The sequence below is a fragment of the Cucurbita pepo genome, chromosome 9 (assembly GCF_057944985.1).
Source record: "Cucurbita pepo subsp. pepo isolate OVF chromosome 9, ASM5794498v1, whole genome shotgun sequence".
NCBI lineage: Eukaryota > Viridiplantae > Streptophyta > Magnoliopsida > Cucurbitales > Cucurbitaceae > Cucurbita > Cucurbita pepo.
In genome coordinates, this window is record NC_141806.1 from 1,314,763 (window position 1) to 1,331,579 (window position 16,817).

At 36.0% G+C, this 16,817-nt stretch overlaps 2 protein-coding genes across 5 annotated transcripts; both read left to right on the forward strand.

The window, feature by feature from the left end:
• The first annotated feature begins 3,145 nt into the window (after window positions 1-3,145).
• Window positions 3,146-5,797, forward strand: LOC111801342 (uncharacterized). 2 transcript variants are annotated; one of them, XM_087126629.1, is made up of 5 exons: window positions 3,146-3,568; window positions 3,653-3,750; window positions 3,992-4,021; window positions 4,929-4,990; window positions 5,085-5,797. In XM_087126629.1, the coding sequence occupies exons 4-5, from the start codon at window positions 4,981-4,983 to the stop codon at window positions 5,780-5,782; spliced, it is 708 nt and encodes a 235-aa protein (XP_086982755.1). In that variant the 5' UTR covers window positions 3,146-3,568; window positions 3,653-3,750; window positions 3,992-4,021; window positions 4,929-4,980; the 3' UTR covers window positions 5,783-5,797. The 2 variants fall into 2 exon arrangements, with proteins under 2 accessions (XP_086982755.1, XP_086982754.1); XM_087126628.1 differs by having other exon boundaries at window positions 3,148-3,568; window positions 3,992-4,094.
• A 487-nt stretch (window positions 5,798-6,284) lies between these two features.
• LOC111802637 (DNA-directed RNA polymerase 1B, mitochondrial) lies at window positions 6,285-14,319 on the forward strand. Of its 3 annotated transcripts, none has more exons than XR_015422348.1 (20): window positions 6,285-7,331; window positions 7,640-7,870; window positions 8,015-8,148; window positions 8,279-8,345; window positions 8,533-8,591; window positions 8,804-8,921; window positions 9,258-9,371; window positions 9,478-9,609; window positions 9,690-10,106; window positions 10,258-10,308; window positions 10,617-10,687; window positions 11,160-11,244; window positions 11,350-11,502; window positions 11,691-11,765; window positions 12,592-12,681; window positions 12,768-12,815; window positions 12,990-13,104; window positions 13,222-13,325; window positions 13,530-13,760; window positions 13,907-14,319. XR_015422348.1 is itself a non-coding variant. In XM_087126627.1 (19 exons), exons 1-19 carry the CDS (start codon window positions 6,558-6,560, stop codon window positions 13,638-13,640), a joined length of 2,949 nt encoding a protein of 982 aa, XP_086982753.1. In that variant the 5' UTR covers window positions 6,285-6,557; the 3' UTR covers window positions 13,641-14,319. The 3 variants fall into 3 exon arrangements, 1 of the variants encoding a protein (XP_086982753.1); XR_015422349.1 differs by having other exon boundaries at window positions 13,915-14,319; XM_087126627.1 differs by having other exon boundaries at window positions 13,530-14,319.
• Window positions 14,320-16,817: the final 2,498 nt, after the last annotated feature.

Here is a 16,817-nt window from a genome sequence, read left to right on the forward strand (position 1 = left end):
TTAAATAAAGTAAATAATGTTATTGGTTGAAATAATAAAATTTTAAAATATATTCATGTAATTTATTGTATAAAAATTATTAATATTATTATTTAACCATTCTTAATTAAAAAAATTTAACATCAAACGGCTAATTTAAAATAATAATATATATATATATATATATATATATATATATATATATATATATATATATATATATATATAAAATATTAAAAATTTATCGAGTGAAAATTCATATCATACATGTTTCGGGACGTAATTGTTTTATTTTCATATTTTATATAGTTATTTTTTATTTTCTAAATAATATTTTTAAAATTTAATAATATGTATTTTTTTTTATCGATATATATATATTAATATAATTATGTTTAAATTAAATAATTTTTTTAAAGTCTAAATAAAATTAATTAGTGGAAGAATATTGATTAAGGCATTAATTTGGTAATTTTAAAAAAAGAAAATTGATTGAAAATGAAAGGAGGAGACAAGCATGAGATGAAGCAACTGAAAAGTAGCCACGTGAGAATGTTGACTTTTGACATGATGGGTGGACATGCCACATGATGTGTCAATTCTCACATTCATACATGGAGATGCTGACACATGCATACGTGTCATTTTAGTTTGCCTTTAAACCCTATTTCATTACCTAGGTTTCATAATTGGAAATTATTTTGGAGAAAGAAAACAACTAGAAAATTATATGAAACTTGTAGCTAGCCAAGACCTAATGTAATAGAATAATAACTTTACGGGATGTCGTGGCACGAAAAAATGTCGGTAGTAATTGGTCGACGTGGATATTGACCTCGTTGTATTTGTAATATAGCTCGATTGAGCACCTTACGTATCAGTCCAATGCCTTATACCAGTTTAGGTTTATAGTAGCTTGACTCGGTGCACTGTACCAGTTTAGGTTTATAGTAGCTCGACTCGTGTGAAATAATAAATTGTAACAACCCATGTCTAGGAAGGTGGACCTTATCGACGTTTCCTTGTACCCCATGCGACGACTCCTCACTTCTAAGAGTGAAGACTATCTCTATAAACAAACACGAGTCGTTCCTACTCACATGCATCCCAGAAAAATTTAGAGGTCACCCAATATAGCATTGGTCCAAGTAAAGCACGTTTAACGATTAAATTCTTATGATAGAGTCACTGAAAATGAAGGTGCACTCTGTTGATATAAGTAGTGACTTTCAATTTTTTTAAGTCTATCGTAGGACCGCTCTCATTCGAACGTAGTATTGATTCATTCAAATACTCCTCATTTACTCGGGTGTCGGTATAAATATTATTATGGAATTAAAATCAAACCAAATCACTTACTTTTAATGGAGGGTGGAAATTAAAAATGCACTTTATTTAAAATATAATAAAAAGGAAAAAAAAAAGCTATTTATGTAATTTAATCTATAATATAATTATTCAACCACTTCTTTTGCTAATTAATTGTTATTATAATCAGCAACCTATTTGGTATTGAATATATTAATTAATTACCTTATGTTTTAAAAAAATAACAATAAATCAAACACTTAATGCGCAACATGTTCATTAAAATAAATCAAATGGAGAATATCAATTAATAAATTTAAATAATAATAACTAACAAATTTAAACTAAATAAAAACTTGAAGAATAAATAATCCAAAATAATTATAAAATTAAAATAAATATATTATCTTTAAGCTAAATTATTAAAAAAATATAAATAAATTTAGGTTAGTATTTTCAATTAATTATACGAACTTATAAATTTTCGTTTATTTAAACTAAATCCAATTAAAATAAGTTATTAATTCAACCAATTTTATCTCGACTATAGTGATTCAGCTTTTTTCGAGTCATCGAGATTTTTAAATGTTGGTATTTTAATGATTTTAAAATATTGGGAGTTTTTATTTTGTTGTGCATTTAATATTATTTAGGGATTATTAAAAAATAATATATCAATTAATGTATATAAATTAATTTCCTTCTAACAACTTCCTCTACCTATGGTAGGTTCATAACACCCATATTTAACAAATTAAATAATATTAACTCCTTGCTTCACCAATAATTTTCTTTATTTCATAACTTATATTACAAGTTAGTGATATTTGTATTTATTTAATTTTTAAAAAATTTTAAATTATTTAACAAACCTAATTTTAATTTTGTATATAATATAAGATTTATAATTATTATTATTTTTTAATTTTTAAAAAAGTTTGAACAGTAAGAGCGCACATATTGTTTATTTTAGCATGTTACGCCGTTAGCTTTATGATACGTATGTTATGGGAGTTTTCTACACCCTTATAACTAATGTTTCGTTCCCCTCTCCAACCGATGTGAGATCTCATAATCCACTCTCTTGAGGGTTCAATGTCTCACTGACACACTGCTCGGTGTCTGACTCTGATACTATTTATAGGATGTGTCCATTTTAGCCGTTTACGCCGTCAGCTTCATGATGCTATGTTACGGGAGGTTTCTACACCCTTATAACTAATGCTTCGTTTCCCTCTCCAACCGATATGAGATCTCATAATCCACTCCCTTGAGGGTTCAATGTCTCACTGACACACTGCTCGGTGTCTGACTCTGATACTATTTATAGGATGTGTCCATTTTAGCCTGTTACGCCGTTAGCTTCATGATACGTATGTTACGGAAAGTTTCTACACCCTTAAAATTAATCGTTTGTTCCCCTCTCCAACTGATGTGAGATCTCATAATCCACTCCCTTGAGGGTTCAATGTCTCACTGACACACTGCTCGGTATATGACTCAATACTATTTGTAGGATGCTAACACATCTATCCTAGATCTGATACTGTTTATAAAAGCCCAAGCTACTAGTAGATATTGTCTGTCATCGTATATTTTAAAAATAATTTTGAAACAAGAGAGTTGAAATATGTTACAAATAAAATATTAACCGTCTTTTATTTAAAAATAATTATATTTTTTAAAATTTTTAATGTATTTTTTTTTTTTTTTATAATTTAAAAATATTATTAATTTTTTTAAGGAAGGTATTTTAAAAAAAATTAATTTGGAGTTTAATAATTTAGAAACAAAAAATTAACTGTAATTGTGCAATAAAAAAAAAAAAGGAAGAACAGAGGCTTTACAAGGAAATGATCGCATAAAAATGGCGAAGATATTCAGAATCCCAATTCCCAAATCAGAGAAACGGACCCACAAAATATATTAGAGAAAAAAAAAAAAAAAGGGAGACAGCTTCTGATCCGAAAACCAGGGTAGAACAGTGCTAGAGTTTCGATCAAGCAGCCGAAATCCGCTATCAGAATCAGCGTTTTCCATACAACCTGGTGGACTAATCTTATGTTATCGCACTCTCAAGGAAACAGCTCCGTCCAGCTAATTTGCTCTGTTCTCACTTTTTCCGGCAAAAAAGCTGAACCGATCAACAAAAACAAATTAAAATCCTCCGGCGGTTGCTTTTGAGGAGGTGGAAATGAAAACCTGTCCGATTTTGAGTTCGTAACAGCAGAAAATGCTATCTGGGGTATACTTCCTGACATGATTGTCACCCCAAGAAAAGGTATCTCTCAACAGAGTTGATTCTCTCTCCGTTAATTTTGGAAAGGTATGGTCAAATCAAATCAAGCTCCCTTCAATTTTACAGGCGCTGAATGCAAAAGGGTACTAGGGATTGCTGCTCGATCGGTTTAAATACCTACATTTGAAGCTGCTTCTTCGGGATTGGATTCCAGAATCGTCAAGGTAAAACGAATTTCATTGTTCTTATGGGGAAATCGTTCCACTGTTTGGGGCGATGGGGAGTTTTTGAATATGAATTTTGTGCTAAAAACCAAGCCATTATTAATTGCAGAGAGAGAGAGAGGGGGGGCGGTGGGTTTGATAGTTGACCTTTAATTAGTGTAACAGATAATCACAACTCATTTCCCCGGACCCCATTTATTCCCTCGTCTGCTTGTCGTAATAATCTTTGATATCTATGCAGGCGCACCTCTTGGTTTCAGGCTGCTGCTTGGTGGGTTCTTCTGTACAGTCGCTTTAACACATTTTTTAGTGCATTTTCTTCTGTTGTTCCTACAACCTTCAAGGTTTTCTCTCTTTCTTTCATCTTCCCTTCAACTTTTGTTATTTCTGTATGAACTGACTGTGCGAGGGATCATGCTTCTCAATCATTTTCTTTATGTTCTCTTGCTTGGATCATAAACTGGATAGCCTCTTTTCCATGAACATGGAGCAAGGAAAGTTGGGATTTCCTTGTTTTTCTTTATATTTTGTTTGGAATTGGATCTGTTTTGTTAGTCAGATATCTGATTCCATCCATTAGTACACAGAATTGAAGAATTCCTATCTGGGTTTTCTCTCAGTTCCTTGGAACTTTCTTCCACTTTTCTCCATTTCTGTTCTTAAATTATAAGATTAAATAACAGGTGGTCGGATCTAGTATGAACTACCAGACAAAAATGGGGTGGGAATCTTGAGAGGGGCCGATCTTGGGTACCCTTTGATTGAATATTTGAATTTGGGGTTTAAATTTTCCGTTTAGATTTAAGAAGTTCTTGTTAAGTTAAACCTTTCCTGTCTTTTTACATGAACAGGACTGTGGATTTGCTTCAAAATTTCCCTTACAGAGCATTGCATATGAACAGATTGTTGTTTACTGCTTATGATTCTAAGTACTGAAAATGATCCAGTGGCTTATATTTTCCTGTTTATAGTCGGTCAATGGATTCATGATCTTGTTTTTTGACTTATGGGAACCATGAAAACATTCTTATTGTGACTTTAAACTTAAAATTTGGCCTCTTGAAACTTCTTGAGCTGACCTTCTGCTATGTATATTGTTATTTTATTGTGCAACTTTTGAAAGATGGAAGGTTTTGACTTAGCTTTTTTACTTTTCTGTTCTTGCCTATGAATGACAGACTCTTTGGTGCATGTCTTGAGAAAATCCATTGGAAACAGTTCATTTGAATCATGAAAATTGGTAAATCTCATGTTCTTCTTCTTTTCTTTCCCCCTTTTTTCTGGTAACCATGTGAATTTGTAGCAATTATTCATGTTTCCTGATGATTTTACAGAGGGTGAAGCCGTAGTTTGCCATTCAAATGCTGGCCCCAAGTTTGTTCCTAAGTCATTTGAATGTGATAATGATGCCATTGATTCTGGTGGGTTGAAGCTAGCAGATCAGAAAGAACTTGCAAGCCGTCCGAAAGGTTATGAGGATGCCGATCGCAATAATATTGCTGCAGATGGTTGGGTTGTACCTAAGCTTGATTGTTTAAGTCTTGATGATTTTAATGACTATGACAAGGCTAATAAACCCATTGTGTCACCACGCACGAATTCTTTGGAAGTAGACTTGTTCGAGGAAGACTCGGAGTTGTTCATGGAAAAGAGTATCGTTGAATGTCAACTTCCTGAACTGATAGTGTGTTACAAAGAAAATATTTGCAATATCGTTAAGGATATTTGTATCGACGAGGGAGTACCTTCTCGGGATAACCTTGAGAAGGCTGTCCGTGCCATTGTCCCTCCTGAGAAAGATTGGAAGGACGAGTCGGCACGAGACCTGGCAAAAGGAGATATGTTTGCTTCAGATGATTCAGAGCATTCGGAATCTTTTGGCGACAAGGATTCACCCAAACTACGCGATTCCAAGGATTCGGCTAGAACACCTGACGCCGAATATGATGTGGCATATTTTACTGACAATGATATACTAAATCTTCCAATGACAGACTTGGTTGCAGGGAGCTGGAAACCTCTCCATATCTAATAACTTGTTTTTTCCTCTTCCTCGTCTCCTCTACCTCCACTACAACAGGCACATTGACACTGCGAGATAGCGATTCCAGCATCAACCACTTATCGTGATGCCTCCAACGTTCCTTTCAATGCCACTTATCCCTCATCAAGATCCCATTCTCTGTTGAGGATTATTGTGAGTGAGTCCCACATTGGTTAATTTAGTAGAACGACATATGTGCCAACGGGTCGGGTAATACTACAACACCACCCCCAAAATTTCTTGGAACGACATATGTGCCAAATTTACCACATTGTGTAATTCCATTACGATTTACCACATTGTGTAATTACATTACATTAATGTTTATTCCGAAATTTGGGCCGAAAATTCCTGGATCAACGGCGCGTAAAAAAAAACCGAGTAAGCCCATTAGGCCCAATAAGAGAACAAGCGGGCTAACATTGTGCGGTGACCCAACGGGTCGGGTTTTGACCTGGTTGAAGAATGGGTGAAGGAATAAATGTTGGAGAAAACGTAGGTTTTAGGAGGGTTTAATGGCCGCCGCTGTGGTTCTCTTCTCCGTTCTCCCACCATTTTGAGATCTCTACCTTCATCTCTCATCCTTCCCGCGTTTGAATTCTTTGTATTCAACTTTGTGTTCTTAGTTTCTCACTGCCTGAGAACATTTCGGGGAAACTGCATATTCCGACTATCAGTTCTTCGCATTTTCCATCTCCTTCACCTGCGTTTTGAATTGCTTGAACTTGTTGTTGTGGGAATTCGGAATCCCTACTACCAGAGAATGTGGAGAAACATTGTCAAAAGAGCTGCTTCAAGGAGGGATACGTTCTTCTCCAGAAAAGTTATTGAAGACTCTATCTTTGTTGAGGAAATTAGATCCTCCAGGACACTCGGAAGCTTGAAATCATGTTGCCTGTTAGAGGGCTCTCGTGGAATCAGCTTTTTCCATTCCCGTGAAGTTGGGTTTGCGAAATCCAATTTCGCACATTCAAGCGATCCCGTAGCTTTTTATGGGGTTCTAAACCATGCCAATGGCTACGCAACTGCTGCGGAGGCTGCCATTTCCGATGAGGACTTATCAGGGTCGGAAGAAATTCAGGAATTGATGGAGGAACTAAGCAAACAAGATAAGGTGGAGTCTCACTTTAAGCAGCCTAAGAAAATGGTGGATGGAATGGGGGTAGGTAAGTACAATATTCTACGGAAGAGACAGATAAAGATGGAGACGGAGGCTTGGGAAGAGGCTGCCAGAGAGTATCAAGAGCTATTAGCGGATATGTGTGAGCAGAAGTTGGCGCCCAATTTACCTTACATGAAGTCTTTATTCCTTGGTTGGTTTGAACCCTTGCGTGATGCAATTGCTGCAGACCAGGAGTTTTGCAAGAAGAAGAGTAGAGTGTCTCATTTTGCTTATTTTGATCTTCTGCCGGCGGATATGATGGCTGTGATTACAATGCATAAGTTAATGGGGCTGTTGATGACTAACAGCGGAGGAAACAGTAGTGTCAGGGTAGTCCAAGCTGCTTGTCAGATAGGAGAAGCCATTGAACACGAGGTTGGTTAGTTTCAAATTCTTGAACTTATTGTCTAAAATTTTGCATTTGTTTTAGATTTCCCATTGATATGAAGTTCGCTAGGTATCAAAGTAAAAAACGAGTCATGGTTTTCTTTCCAATATTGAGAGCTATCGATCATATATTAAGGTTTCTTACCTCATTCTGTCAGTTTTTCTTTATCTTATTTAGATATGTGATATATTTGTTCTTGTTTGGCAATGAACATCTGAACTCTGATTGACATTTTTAACAAAAGTGTTGAATAAATTGAAATATTTGTTTGGACAATTTTCTTTCTACGAAATAGGTTAGAATACACAAGTTCTTTGAGAATACGAAGAAGAAGAAGAGTAATGAAAAAACTACTGAAGGAGACACTGAACCTGTGGTTGAAGACCAGGAGAAAGTGGCCAAAGAACAAGACAAATTGAGGAAAAAAGTCACCAACCTGATGAAAAAACAGAAGTTGCGGCAAGTTAGGATGATAGTCAAGGAACACGACCATTTAAAGCCTTGGGGCCAGGATGCGCATGTGAAGGTTTCTGTTTTTAATTTTTTGCCCATAGTCTCAATGTGAAGTAATGCGTAAATTCTGGTGTACTTGCTGTGAGCTACTGTAGATGTTGATGTACACATATTAACAGCGAAAAATTGTTTAATTCTGGTTTCTATTGCCTTCCAGGTTGGTTGTCGTTTGATTCAGCTATTGATTGAAACAGCGTATATTCAACCTCCAATGGATCAGTTAGGAGGGGGTCCTCCTGATATTCGTCCCGCATTTGTCCATACTCTTAAAACCATCACAAAAGAAGCACAGTTAATGAGCCTTCTGCTCTCTTGGTTTATTTTTCATATTTATCTCACTTCGATTTTTCTACATATTCTTTCTATGTCTGATCTGTATTACTACTACTACTAATTATTACCATTTGGTTTCTTCCCGCAGAAAGACTAGCAGAAGATATGGTGTTATTGAATGCGATCCACTTGTTCGCAGAGGCCTGGAGAAAACTGTAAGTAAAATCATATATTGTGGGCTGTTCCGTACTCGATGTGAATTTGGTTGCTTTTCTATAAATAGTTTGTAGACATTATTTTTGCTGTATGATTATGCAACTCTGTAGTTCTGCAAGGTTCTCTCTCTCTCAAAATTACTCAGTTTATGTCTTGGATTAGTGATTGTCTTCAGTTTTGTCTCAGGCAAGACACATGGTCATACCATATATGCCTATGCTGGTGCCTCCTCTTAATTGGACAGGGTAGGTTACTCTATATTTTAATCTATTTCAATAAATTCTAATAGTTTCCATAATATTCAGAGAATGAAAACCTAGTTTCATGTAACGATATTTACTGGTTCATTTGTTGAAGAGAATATATATCTGAATGATATGTATTTTCTGAAGCTTAAGTTTCATTTGTACTGTATGCTTGTTATGTTTGGTGTTTGATGTCTGCTATTCGTGTGTAGGTATGATAAAGGAGCACACTTATTCCTACCATCATATGTTATGCGAATACATGGGGCAAAGCAGCAACGTGAAGCAGTTAAAAGAGTTCCAAAGAAACAACTAGAGCCTGTTTTTGAGGTTTGAGAGTTCTGATGATTGTTTCCTAGTTTAATGATTTACATACACACCTTTGGTTTTGCCTGACCTCTTCCTCCATTCCCATATACCATGTTGAAAAATTAATATCACTGGACTCTAGAGACGATCATAAGATATTAGGACTCTGGTACTTCCTCTTTGTCGAAGAAGATTTTTGCTTTGACTATATGTTTCATGGGCTTTGTCTTTGAAGTTGCGATACCATCTTTAGAAGGAACTCCTAAGATTTTCCCATAGAAAAAATCATCTTGCAGTTTCTTTTTGAACTTCAGTTACGTAAGAATTCTTAATATATGATAATTTTTGCATTTTTAGGCACTTGATACGCTTGGAAGAACCAAGTGGAGGGTGAACAAAAGAGTTCTTAGCATTATTGACAGGATATGGGCCAGTGGCGGTCGTCTTGCTGATTTGGTTGACCGTGAAGATGTATGTTACAGAAGAAGAATGCTAGTTGTTCCTATTTGCATGTTTTCCTATCTTATGAAATTTATATCTTTTTTTGTAACTTTAACTTTAACTTCAATTTGTACAGGCTCCTCTACCAGAGGAGCCAACTGTGGAAGATGAAGCAGAAATTCGAAAATGGAAGTGGAAACTCAAGGCTGCAAAAAAAGAGAATAGTGAGAGGCATTCACAGCGGTGTGACGTTGAGCTTAAGCTTGCAGTAAGAACTGATTGAATGAATAGAATTTAAATTTGAATACTCTTGTCAAATACATTTGAATTTACTTTTATTGTGAGCAGGTGGCCAGGAAAATGAAAGAAGAGGAGGGCTTTTACTATCCTCACAACTTAGATTTTCGAGGTCGTGCATACCCAATGCATCCACATTTGAATCATCTTGGTTCTGATATGTGTCGAGGAATTCTAGAATTTGCGGAGGGACGGCCACTTGGAGAGTCAGGGTTACGCTGGTTGAAGATACATTTGGCAAATCTATACGCTGGTGGTGTGGACAAGTTATCTTACAAGGATCGAATATCATTTACTGAGAATCATTTGGATGAGATTTTTGATTCGGCAGACAGGCCTCTAGAAGGAAATCGTTGGTGGTTGGGCGCAGAGGATCCCTTTCAGTGCTTGGCTGTGTGTATTAATCTCTCAGAGGCTTTAAGAAGTCCATCGCCGGAAACAACTATTTCCCATATGCCTGTGCACCAGGTACTACTTACATTATTCTTGCAATTTGTCCCCAAATTATGAATGCAATTTTTGTTCTCTGCAACTTTATCCCTTTCGAAACCATAATCATATAGCTATTCTGCAGTATATATCTTTGTTTATCCTTATTTATTTCTCCATGATTTGGCAGGATGGTTCCTGCAATGGCTTGCAACACTATGCAGCTCTCGGGAGGGACAAGGTACTTTTAATTTCTCTAGTTAGATAAGATTAAGATACAAAGTCAGCTGAGCTACTTCCATTTTTACTTGGCTATTTCTTATTCTGCGTGTTCGGGGATTGAAAATACCTCAATGCTTGCTTATTCGAAGCTAAAAGCACCTGAATTTAAATAATGCTTCTTGTACTACACATACGAAGAACTTTAAAAATATTTCTTTTAACTATCTGTATTTTTGGGAACTCCTTAATTTTTACAAAAAAAGTCTTCTTTGAGATGACACGGTCTGTTTCTTAATTAGCATTTAATATTGTGTCATTTTTCTTCAGTTGGGAGCAGCGGCAGTTAACCTTGTAGCAGGAGATAAGCCCGCAGATGTGTACTCAGGAATTGCTGCCAGGTTACTGCATCTCTTGTTCGCTTGTTTGATTGTAGAGAGGATTATTCAAGTGTTCCTCAGTTTTTTTTAATGTTTTTTTAAAATTGCTCTTTGGTGTTTTTTACATATGAAAGTTGAGTCTTAATAACCCAGCAGTTGTCAATGTCATGTTTGTTTGAATAAGCTGAAAAGTATTTTGAAGCCTGGTCATTATGATAAGGGAGCTAATATATGCGTTCCGCGAACTATAGAAAATGAAAGTATGCTCAATGCAAGTGATATTTTTTAGATCAAATTGAAGTGACTCTGCTCTCTGCGTTCAACTTTGGAAGCTTCGTTTACCAACTAGTATGAAAGGAAAAATACCTATTTAGACAGTATTCTCCATGCTTTCGGTATAAAAGTTTGCAAATGACTTGTGTTTTAGAGCATATTTTTGGTGTTCGGAGGGGATCTAGTTTCTTTGTTTATTTGTATATTTTTCTGGGTGCAGAGTTCTTGACATAATGCGAAGTGATGCAGAGAAAGATCCTGCAACTAATCCAAATGCGTTGCATGCTAGACTTTTAATCAATCAGGTCTGGTTACTAATAATTCTATGAGAATAATGTTTTTTAGAACTGTTTCTAATAGCTGCTTGTATGTTTTTCCTCTAATGGATTCATATTTGTGACTGCAATTAGGTGGATCGTAAACTGGTGAAACAAACAGTCATGACATCCGTGTATGGTGTCACGTATATGGGTGCACGGGATCAGATTAAGAAAAGGTTGAAAGAACGAGCATCCATTGCTGATGATTCACAATTATTTGCAGCTTCTTGCTATGCAGCTAGAGTGAGTCAATAAACTGCCATTTGCTTGTGAGAAAAATGTAGCACATTTATGCCTATTTGCATGCATATTATAGTTTTGTTTCTTTTTTTTACACAACTTTTTCTTTTATATTTACAAGAAAAATGTGTTACTACAATTATTATTATTTTGAAATGAACGTTCTGCTGATTCGAAGACTTATCGTGCAGACTACCTTGACTGCCTTGGGGGAAATGTTTGAAGCAGCAAGAAGTATCATGAGCTGGCTTGGTGAATGTGCAAAGGTGCGGTACTTAATTAGTGATATTGTCATTATTTTGGTTATTTTGATAAAGTTCGTAGTATCACTAGCTTGAAGTGGGAATTCTTCGATAGTTCCCCTCCTCTTGTAAATTGTGTTCCTTCCTAAAAAGAAAGGACTTTTCATTGATTGGTGAAACCTTCACGCTGAAGCCGTCATAAACATGCACCCACATGGGACTTACAGAGTCTTTACTAACCCACTTTTTTCAACATCATTTACATTACTTAGGCTCATTTGGTTTTCTCCAGCCATAAGTGAACTGGATAGTCTTCCCATCAGATCTTACCAGCTTCAAAAATAGATGTTTAGGAGAAAACTGCCTTAATGCATCGACCTTCCATCTTCACTCGATAAATCTCCCAACTCCTCAGTTTCCTATCCTACTAAATTTCTTCCAGTCAAGACTTTCCTCTATTTCGTTTCAATTTCTCACGTAGAGATTGAGAAATTTAACATCAATGGTTGGGTGACCAGCCATATTTCCTAGAACCTCACCCTTTACCCAAACCCACATCGAGCTTAATTTCGTCTTCGAACAAAGATCTTAATTTTGAAATACAACTACAAGGGTTGTGATCTCCTCCATATTTCTTCAATTTTCAGACTCATGTTCTCTCGTCTTTGCCGTAGGTACTTCAAATAATTTGATTTTATAACATCTTGAGGAGTGGGTTATTTTAGCAATGTTACGTTTCTTATCTTAGTTAAGTATAGAAATCTGATATTATGTGCATTTCAGCAAGCGTTCCTCTGCCTTTTTGTCACTCGACTAAGGTTTAGCTTTTCACACATTTAATTTTCAACAGGTAATAGCTTCAGAAAATCAGCCAGTTCGATGGACAACTCCTCTTGGACTGCCAGTGGTACAACCTTACCGGCAACTAGGAAGACATCTTGTAAAGTTCTAATAAATTTGTGAACTTTAAGCTAACAATGATTTGGACTTCTCCAACAAACTGAAACTGTAATTGACTTATTGCAGATCAAGACTTCCTTGCAAGTGTTGGCTCTACAACGAGAAACTGACAAGGTAAGGCCAACCAAATCAGGAATTATTGGGTAGACTCGATGTGTTTAAAACCTTTTGAAATTGAGACGCTTCAAGTTTATTAACTCTCTTGAGATGGGTCACTGTATGCAGTAGTGCAATTCATTGGTTGCATGATATGTTTACTAGCCGGATAATTCCTATTATTTTCTGTAGGTCATGGCTACGCGTCAGAAAACAGCTTTTCCTCCAAATTTTGTACACTCCCTTGATGGTTCTCATATGATGATGACTGCTGTCGCCTGCAGAAGGGCAGGCCTTAACTTTGCAGGTTCACTTCATTTTTCTTTTACTTCTCTATTGATTGGGTCCTTTATCTCAGTGAACTTATGTGAATTCTTAAGTGTTCAATCGTGGCCATATCTCTTCTTACCATGTTTGATTACAGGTGTCCATGATTCATATTGGACCCATGCATGCGATGTTGACGTAATGAACAGGCTACTAAGGGAGAAATTTGTTGAGCTATACGAGGCTCCTATTCTGGAGAATGTAAGTATCTCGCCCCATGTGTACTTGATCGGCTAACTTATCCTGGTTATTATTGGCAAAATATATTCCTCTTGAGACAAAACAGAGCACATTGACAGTATTATCCTATACAATCTTTGGATCAATTAGAACAAAGATCTAGTTGTCTTCTTCTGTCCTGGAATTTCTTTTAACTTGTAAATTCTACGGTTTTTGCCTTTACAGTTACTGAAAAATTTCCAAAAGTCCTTCCCCACTTTAAAGTTTCCGCCCTTACCCGATCGGGGAGACTTCGATCTCAAGGACGTCCTGCAATCTTCCTATTTCTTCAATTAGTGCAGCCTAGATACTTCAGTCGGATGCTCTTTCTCATATGTGCTACACGTCTGTGGCTGACATACAGTCCTGTCTACGACTCTTGAAATCAGACTCTGGAGGCGAGTTTGCTTCTTCGAGGTCAGTGCTGTCCAGCTACTTGTACATAACATATTCTCCAACCATTGGTAGTCTAAATCTTGGAACTTGGGAGTTCATTCTGCCATTCACGTATTCAACTTTTACCTTACAAAATAAAGATAAGTTCTGACACTGCAATCAATTAGAGGTTCAGCGATGCTGAGAGACATGGCTTTCAAAGTGTGATCAATGAAGTAAGATCTTGGTGTAATCTCCCAAAGATCAGCTGGAGTGTTGCCATTTAGTTTTCATCGGATCATAGCTTAGCTTCCATGACAAAAGGAAGAATGGGCTGCTGAGAAGAAAGTCTTGGTGCATACTCATACCGCGAGGTATTGCAGGTTGTTTCATTCCCAAAAATAAGGAAAAATGAAGAAGATTGTTGTTCTAGAAATACCAGTAAATTTTAGTCTATGCCGATTGTATTCAATTTTTTAAACATGGCTGACATTGGATGACGACTCTATATAGTACCTGGGGATGGCTGGTATTCCCTCGCTCGCAGGTGTACAGAATTTACAGATGAATTTGTTAAATCGATTATGGTTGTTTGGAATTATTCTACTTGCGGATGAACTTAACTTCCTTTTGGAGCTCTTTTTCTTACTTAGAAACAGAAGGGCGATGCAGAAACGACTGCTACTATTTCCTTTGTAGTCTGAAGTTTTCATGGCCGACTGTCTGATTCTGCTGCTACTACTCTTCTCCAAGATGATAAGACAAATTCCCTGGTATGCTCATCTCTTATACTCCAGGACTCATATTGTATATTGTTTATGTTCCGTTGAAAATAGAATATAAAACCGTAAGCTTCCAAGTAGTGAGGGCAACTTGGACTCTCACCACGTGCCTGTCGAAAAATGAGTTGCGTACTCATAAGCAGTGACTTGGTTAGGAGTTCTCTCTCAACTTAGTTCTTTTTGTTTCGTTTGATAGATGGTCGACAAGTATGATGGTGTCTTAATCATGAATATGCACGTATTTTATGTCTTTTATTGGCAAATTTGAAAACCTCATTAATTGTCTTGGGTTACAAGTGTGGTTTTGGTTGTAACGACCCCTTCCTGTTGTGTAACTGGTTATTCCTTACCTCGAGACCAAATTAATTAGTAGGACGTGTAAGCTATTTCAGTAATAGGGTTGCTTTTGGTAGTGATAGTGTCAGACAATCTACCTTGACTCGTCTTTTTTTAAAATTCATTGGACAAAAAAAAAGAGACAGTTGCTAAATGCTCGTTTGAATTAAGTTGAAAATAATAATATTATGTCACGTTGATTTTTTTATTTAATATTCTAATAATCTTTCCAATAATAGCTCTTAAAATTGTTGGTATAATAAGCCCTTGAAATTGTAGTTTGTTAGAAATAATGACGTGTTCTATTAGTGTGACGTGTCGATGCTTGTTTATTTGGCTGAATTGCTTTCTTATTGGCCACGCAAGACGTCGACGTGTCCAAAATAAATACCAAATTTTTGCTTACTTGTCCTTTGTGTGCCAAAAGATAAACCAACATTGTTGCTGAATAAATCAAATTCAAAGTCAAACTCTTACGGGTGGCATGGGTCACAAGGCCTTCATATTTGAACGTTGTTCGGAATTTGGAATCTAAATTCGACATCTAATGTTTTCAATATTTTCTTAAGACTTGGGTCATGCTACTTATTTTTCTTGAACGGTTTTCGAGAGTGAAAACTGTTCCGATAAACCAGCATGATTATCAATAATATTCTCGATAGGTCAAATAACATAGAATTGTTTCAAGTCAAACACGTATAATTAAATTATCAAGTCAAACACGTATAATTAAATTATACAAAAAGAAAAATGTATTTTGTTGATATAAATAATAAACTTGTCTCGACCATGTGTTATATTTGAAGGTCTACTCTTATTTGGATGTCGTCTTGACCTATTCATGTAATGGATGTATCAATATTCTGATGAAACGTGGGTGTTCCGTGCTTGGAAGCTAAGTAAAGTCACATGTGTGTATTTCTTGTTCTCAAATTAAATAACATTATATATTTGACGAAAATACTAAAGAATCAAATCTTCACTTTTACATATATTCGACATAACAAAACCCGATGAAACTAAGGTCTTCCATGTTTGGAAACGAAGTCGAGTCACAATTTCAAGCAGTCCAAACCAAGAAGAACACGACACCCGAACGTGTCTTGCACGTTCCAGAGCTACATAAAATACACGTAACGTGACGTGGGATGTAACCGAGTAGAAGCTTAATTGAAGTTGACCTTGTGAGCAGAAGAGAAATGCTTGGCTGCAGCAACCATGGCGGCCTCTGGTCCTGTTGGAGGAGAAGGAGCGGCAGCAGCAGCCATGGCTGCCTCTGGGCTTCCGCCATTAAAGCCAAGCAAGCAATAAATGAAAGACTTAAGAGTCGACCAAATCAAATTCATTTTCTCAGAGAAGGAAAAATAAATGGGTTTTTTGTGAAATTGTTGAGAATTTGAGCGTTGTTTCCCCCCATTTTATAGGCACACGAAATTAGGGTTCTTGATAATCAAGAAAAATATGCCATTTTTTACCCTTTTTTTAATTAAAAAAAAAATTAAATTAAAAAGGAATTTTTGGAATTTTTATATTTGAATATTTTTCTTTTCTTCTTGCTCAAGCATGAACACTCTTTTCCATCACTATATATTTAACTCTTCTATATTTGACTTTTCTAAGCCTAATAATCTTAATTTTGACCAATGTTGTCACACAGACATAAACAATCTAACTTAAAAGGTTAACCAACAAACATGAACATGACTACCCTGATAGAACAAGATCTATTTTGTATCATATTTAATGGATTCTTGGGTTCGGGCCGAATAAGCAATGTCACTCGATCATTATCAAATCGACTGCAATCTTTTTCTGTCCGTAAGGATCCCAATCCCAACAGAGCTCCTTCTACTTCTAATAGGCCATAAACTAGATCAGAATCATTCTCAACGAGTCCATAAAAAAGTGATGCTGGTTTGGTTCCATGGCTGTCATTGTGCTGTCATCTATACCGGTGCCTTATTTATGTTTGAAAAACAAG

Excerpts from the sequence above, each read along its gene's own strand:
- LOC111802637 (XM_087126627.1), top strand. The coding sequence starts at position 6,558 with ATGTGGAGAAACATTGTCAAAAGAGCTGCTTCAAGGAGGGATACGTTC. Across the intron at positions 11,503-11,690 it reads CTTCTTGCTATGCAGCTAGA|ACTACCTTGACTGCCTTGGG; the intron begins GTGAGTCAATAA and ends CTTATCGTGCAG. Across the intron at positions 11,766-12,591 it reads GGCTTGGTGAATGTGCAAAG|GTAATAGCTTCAGAAAATCA; the intron begins GTGCGGTACTTA and ends AATTTTCAACAG.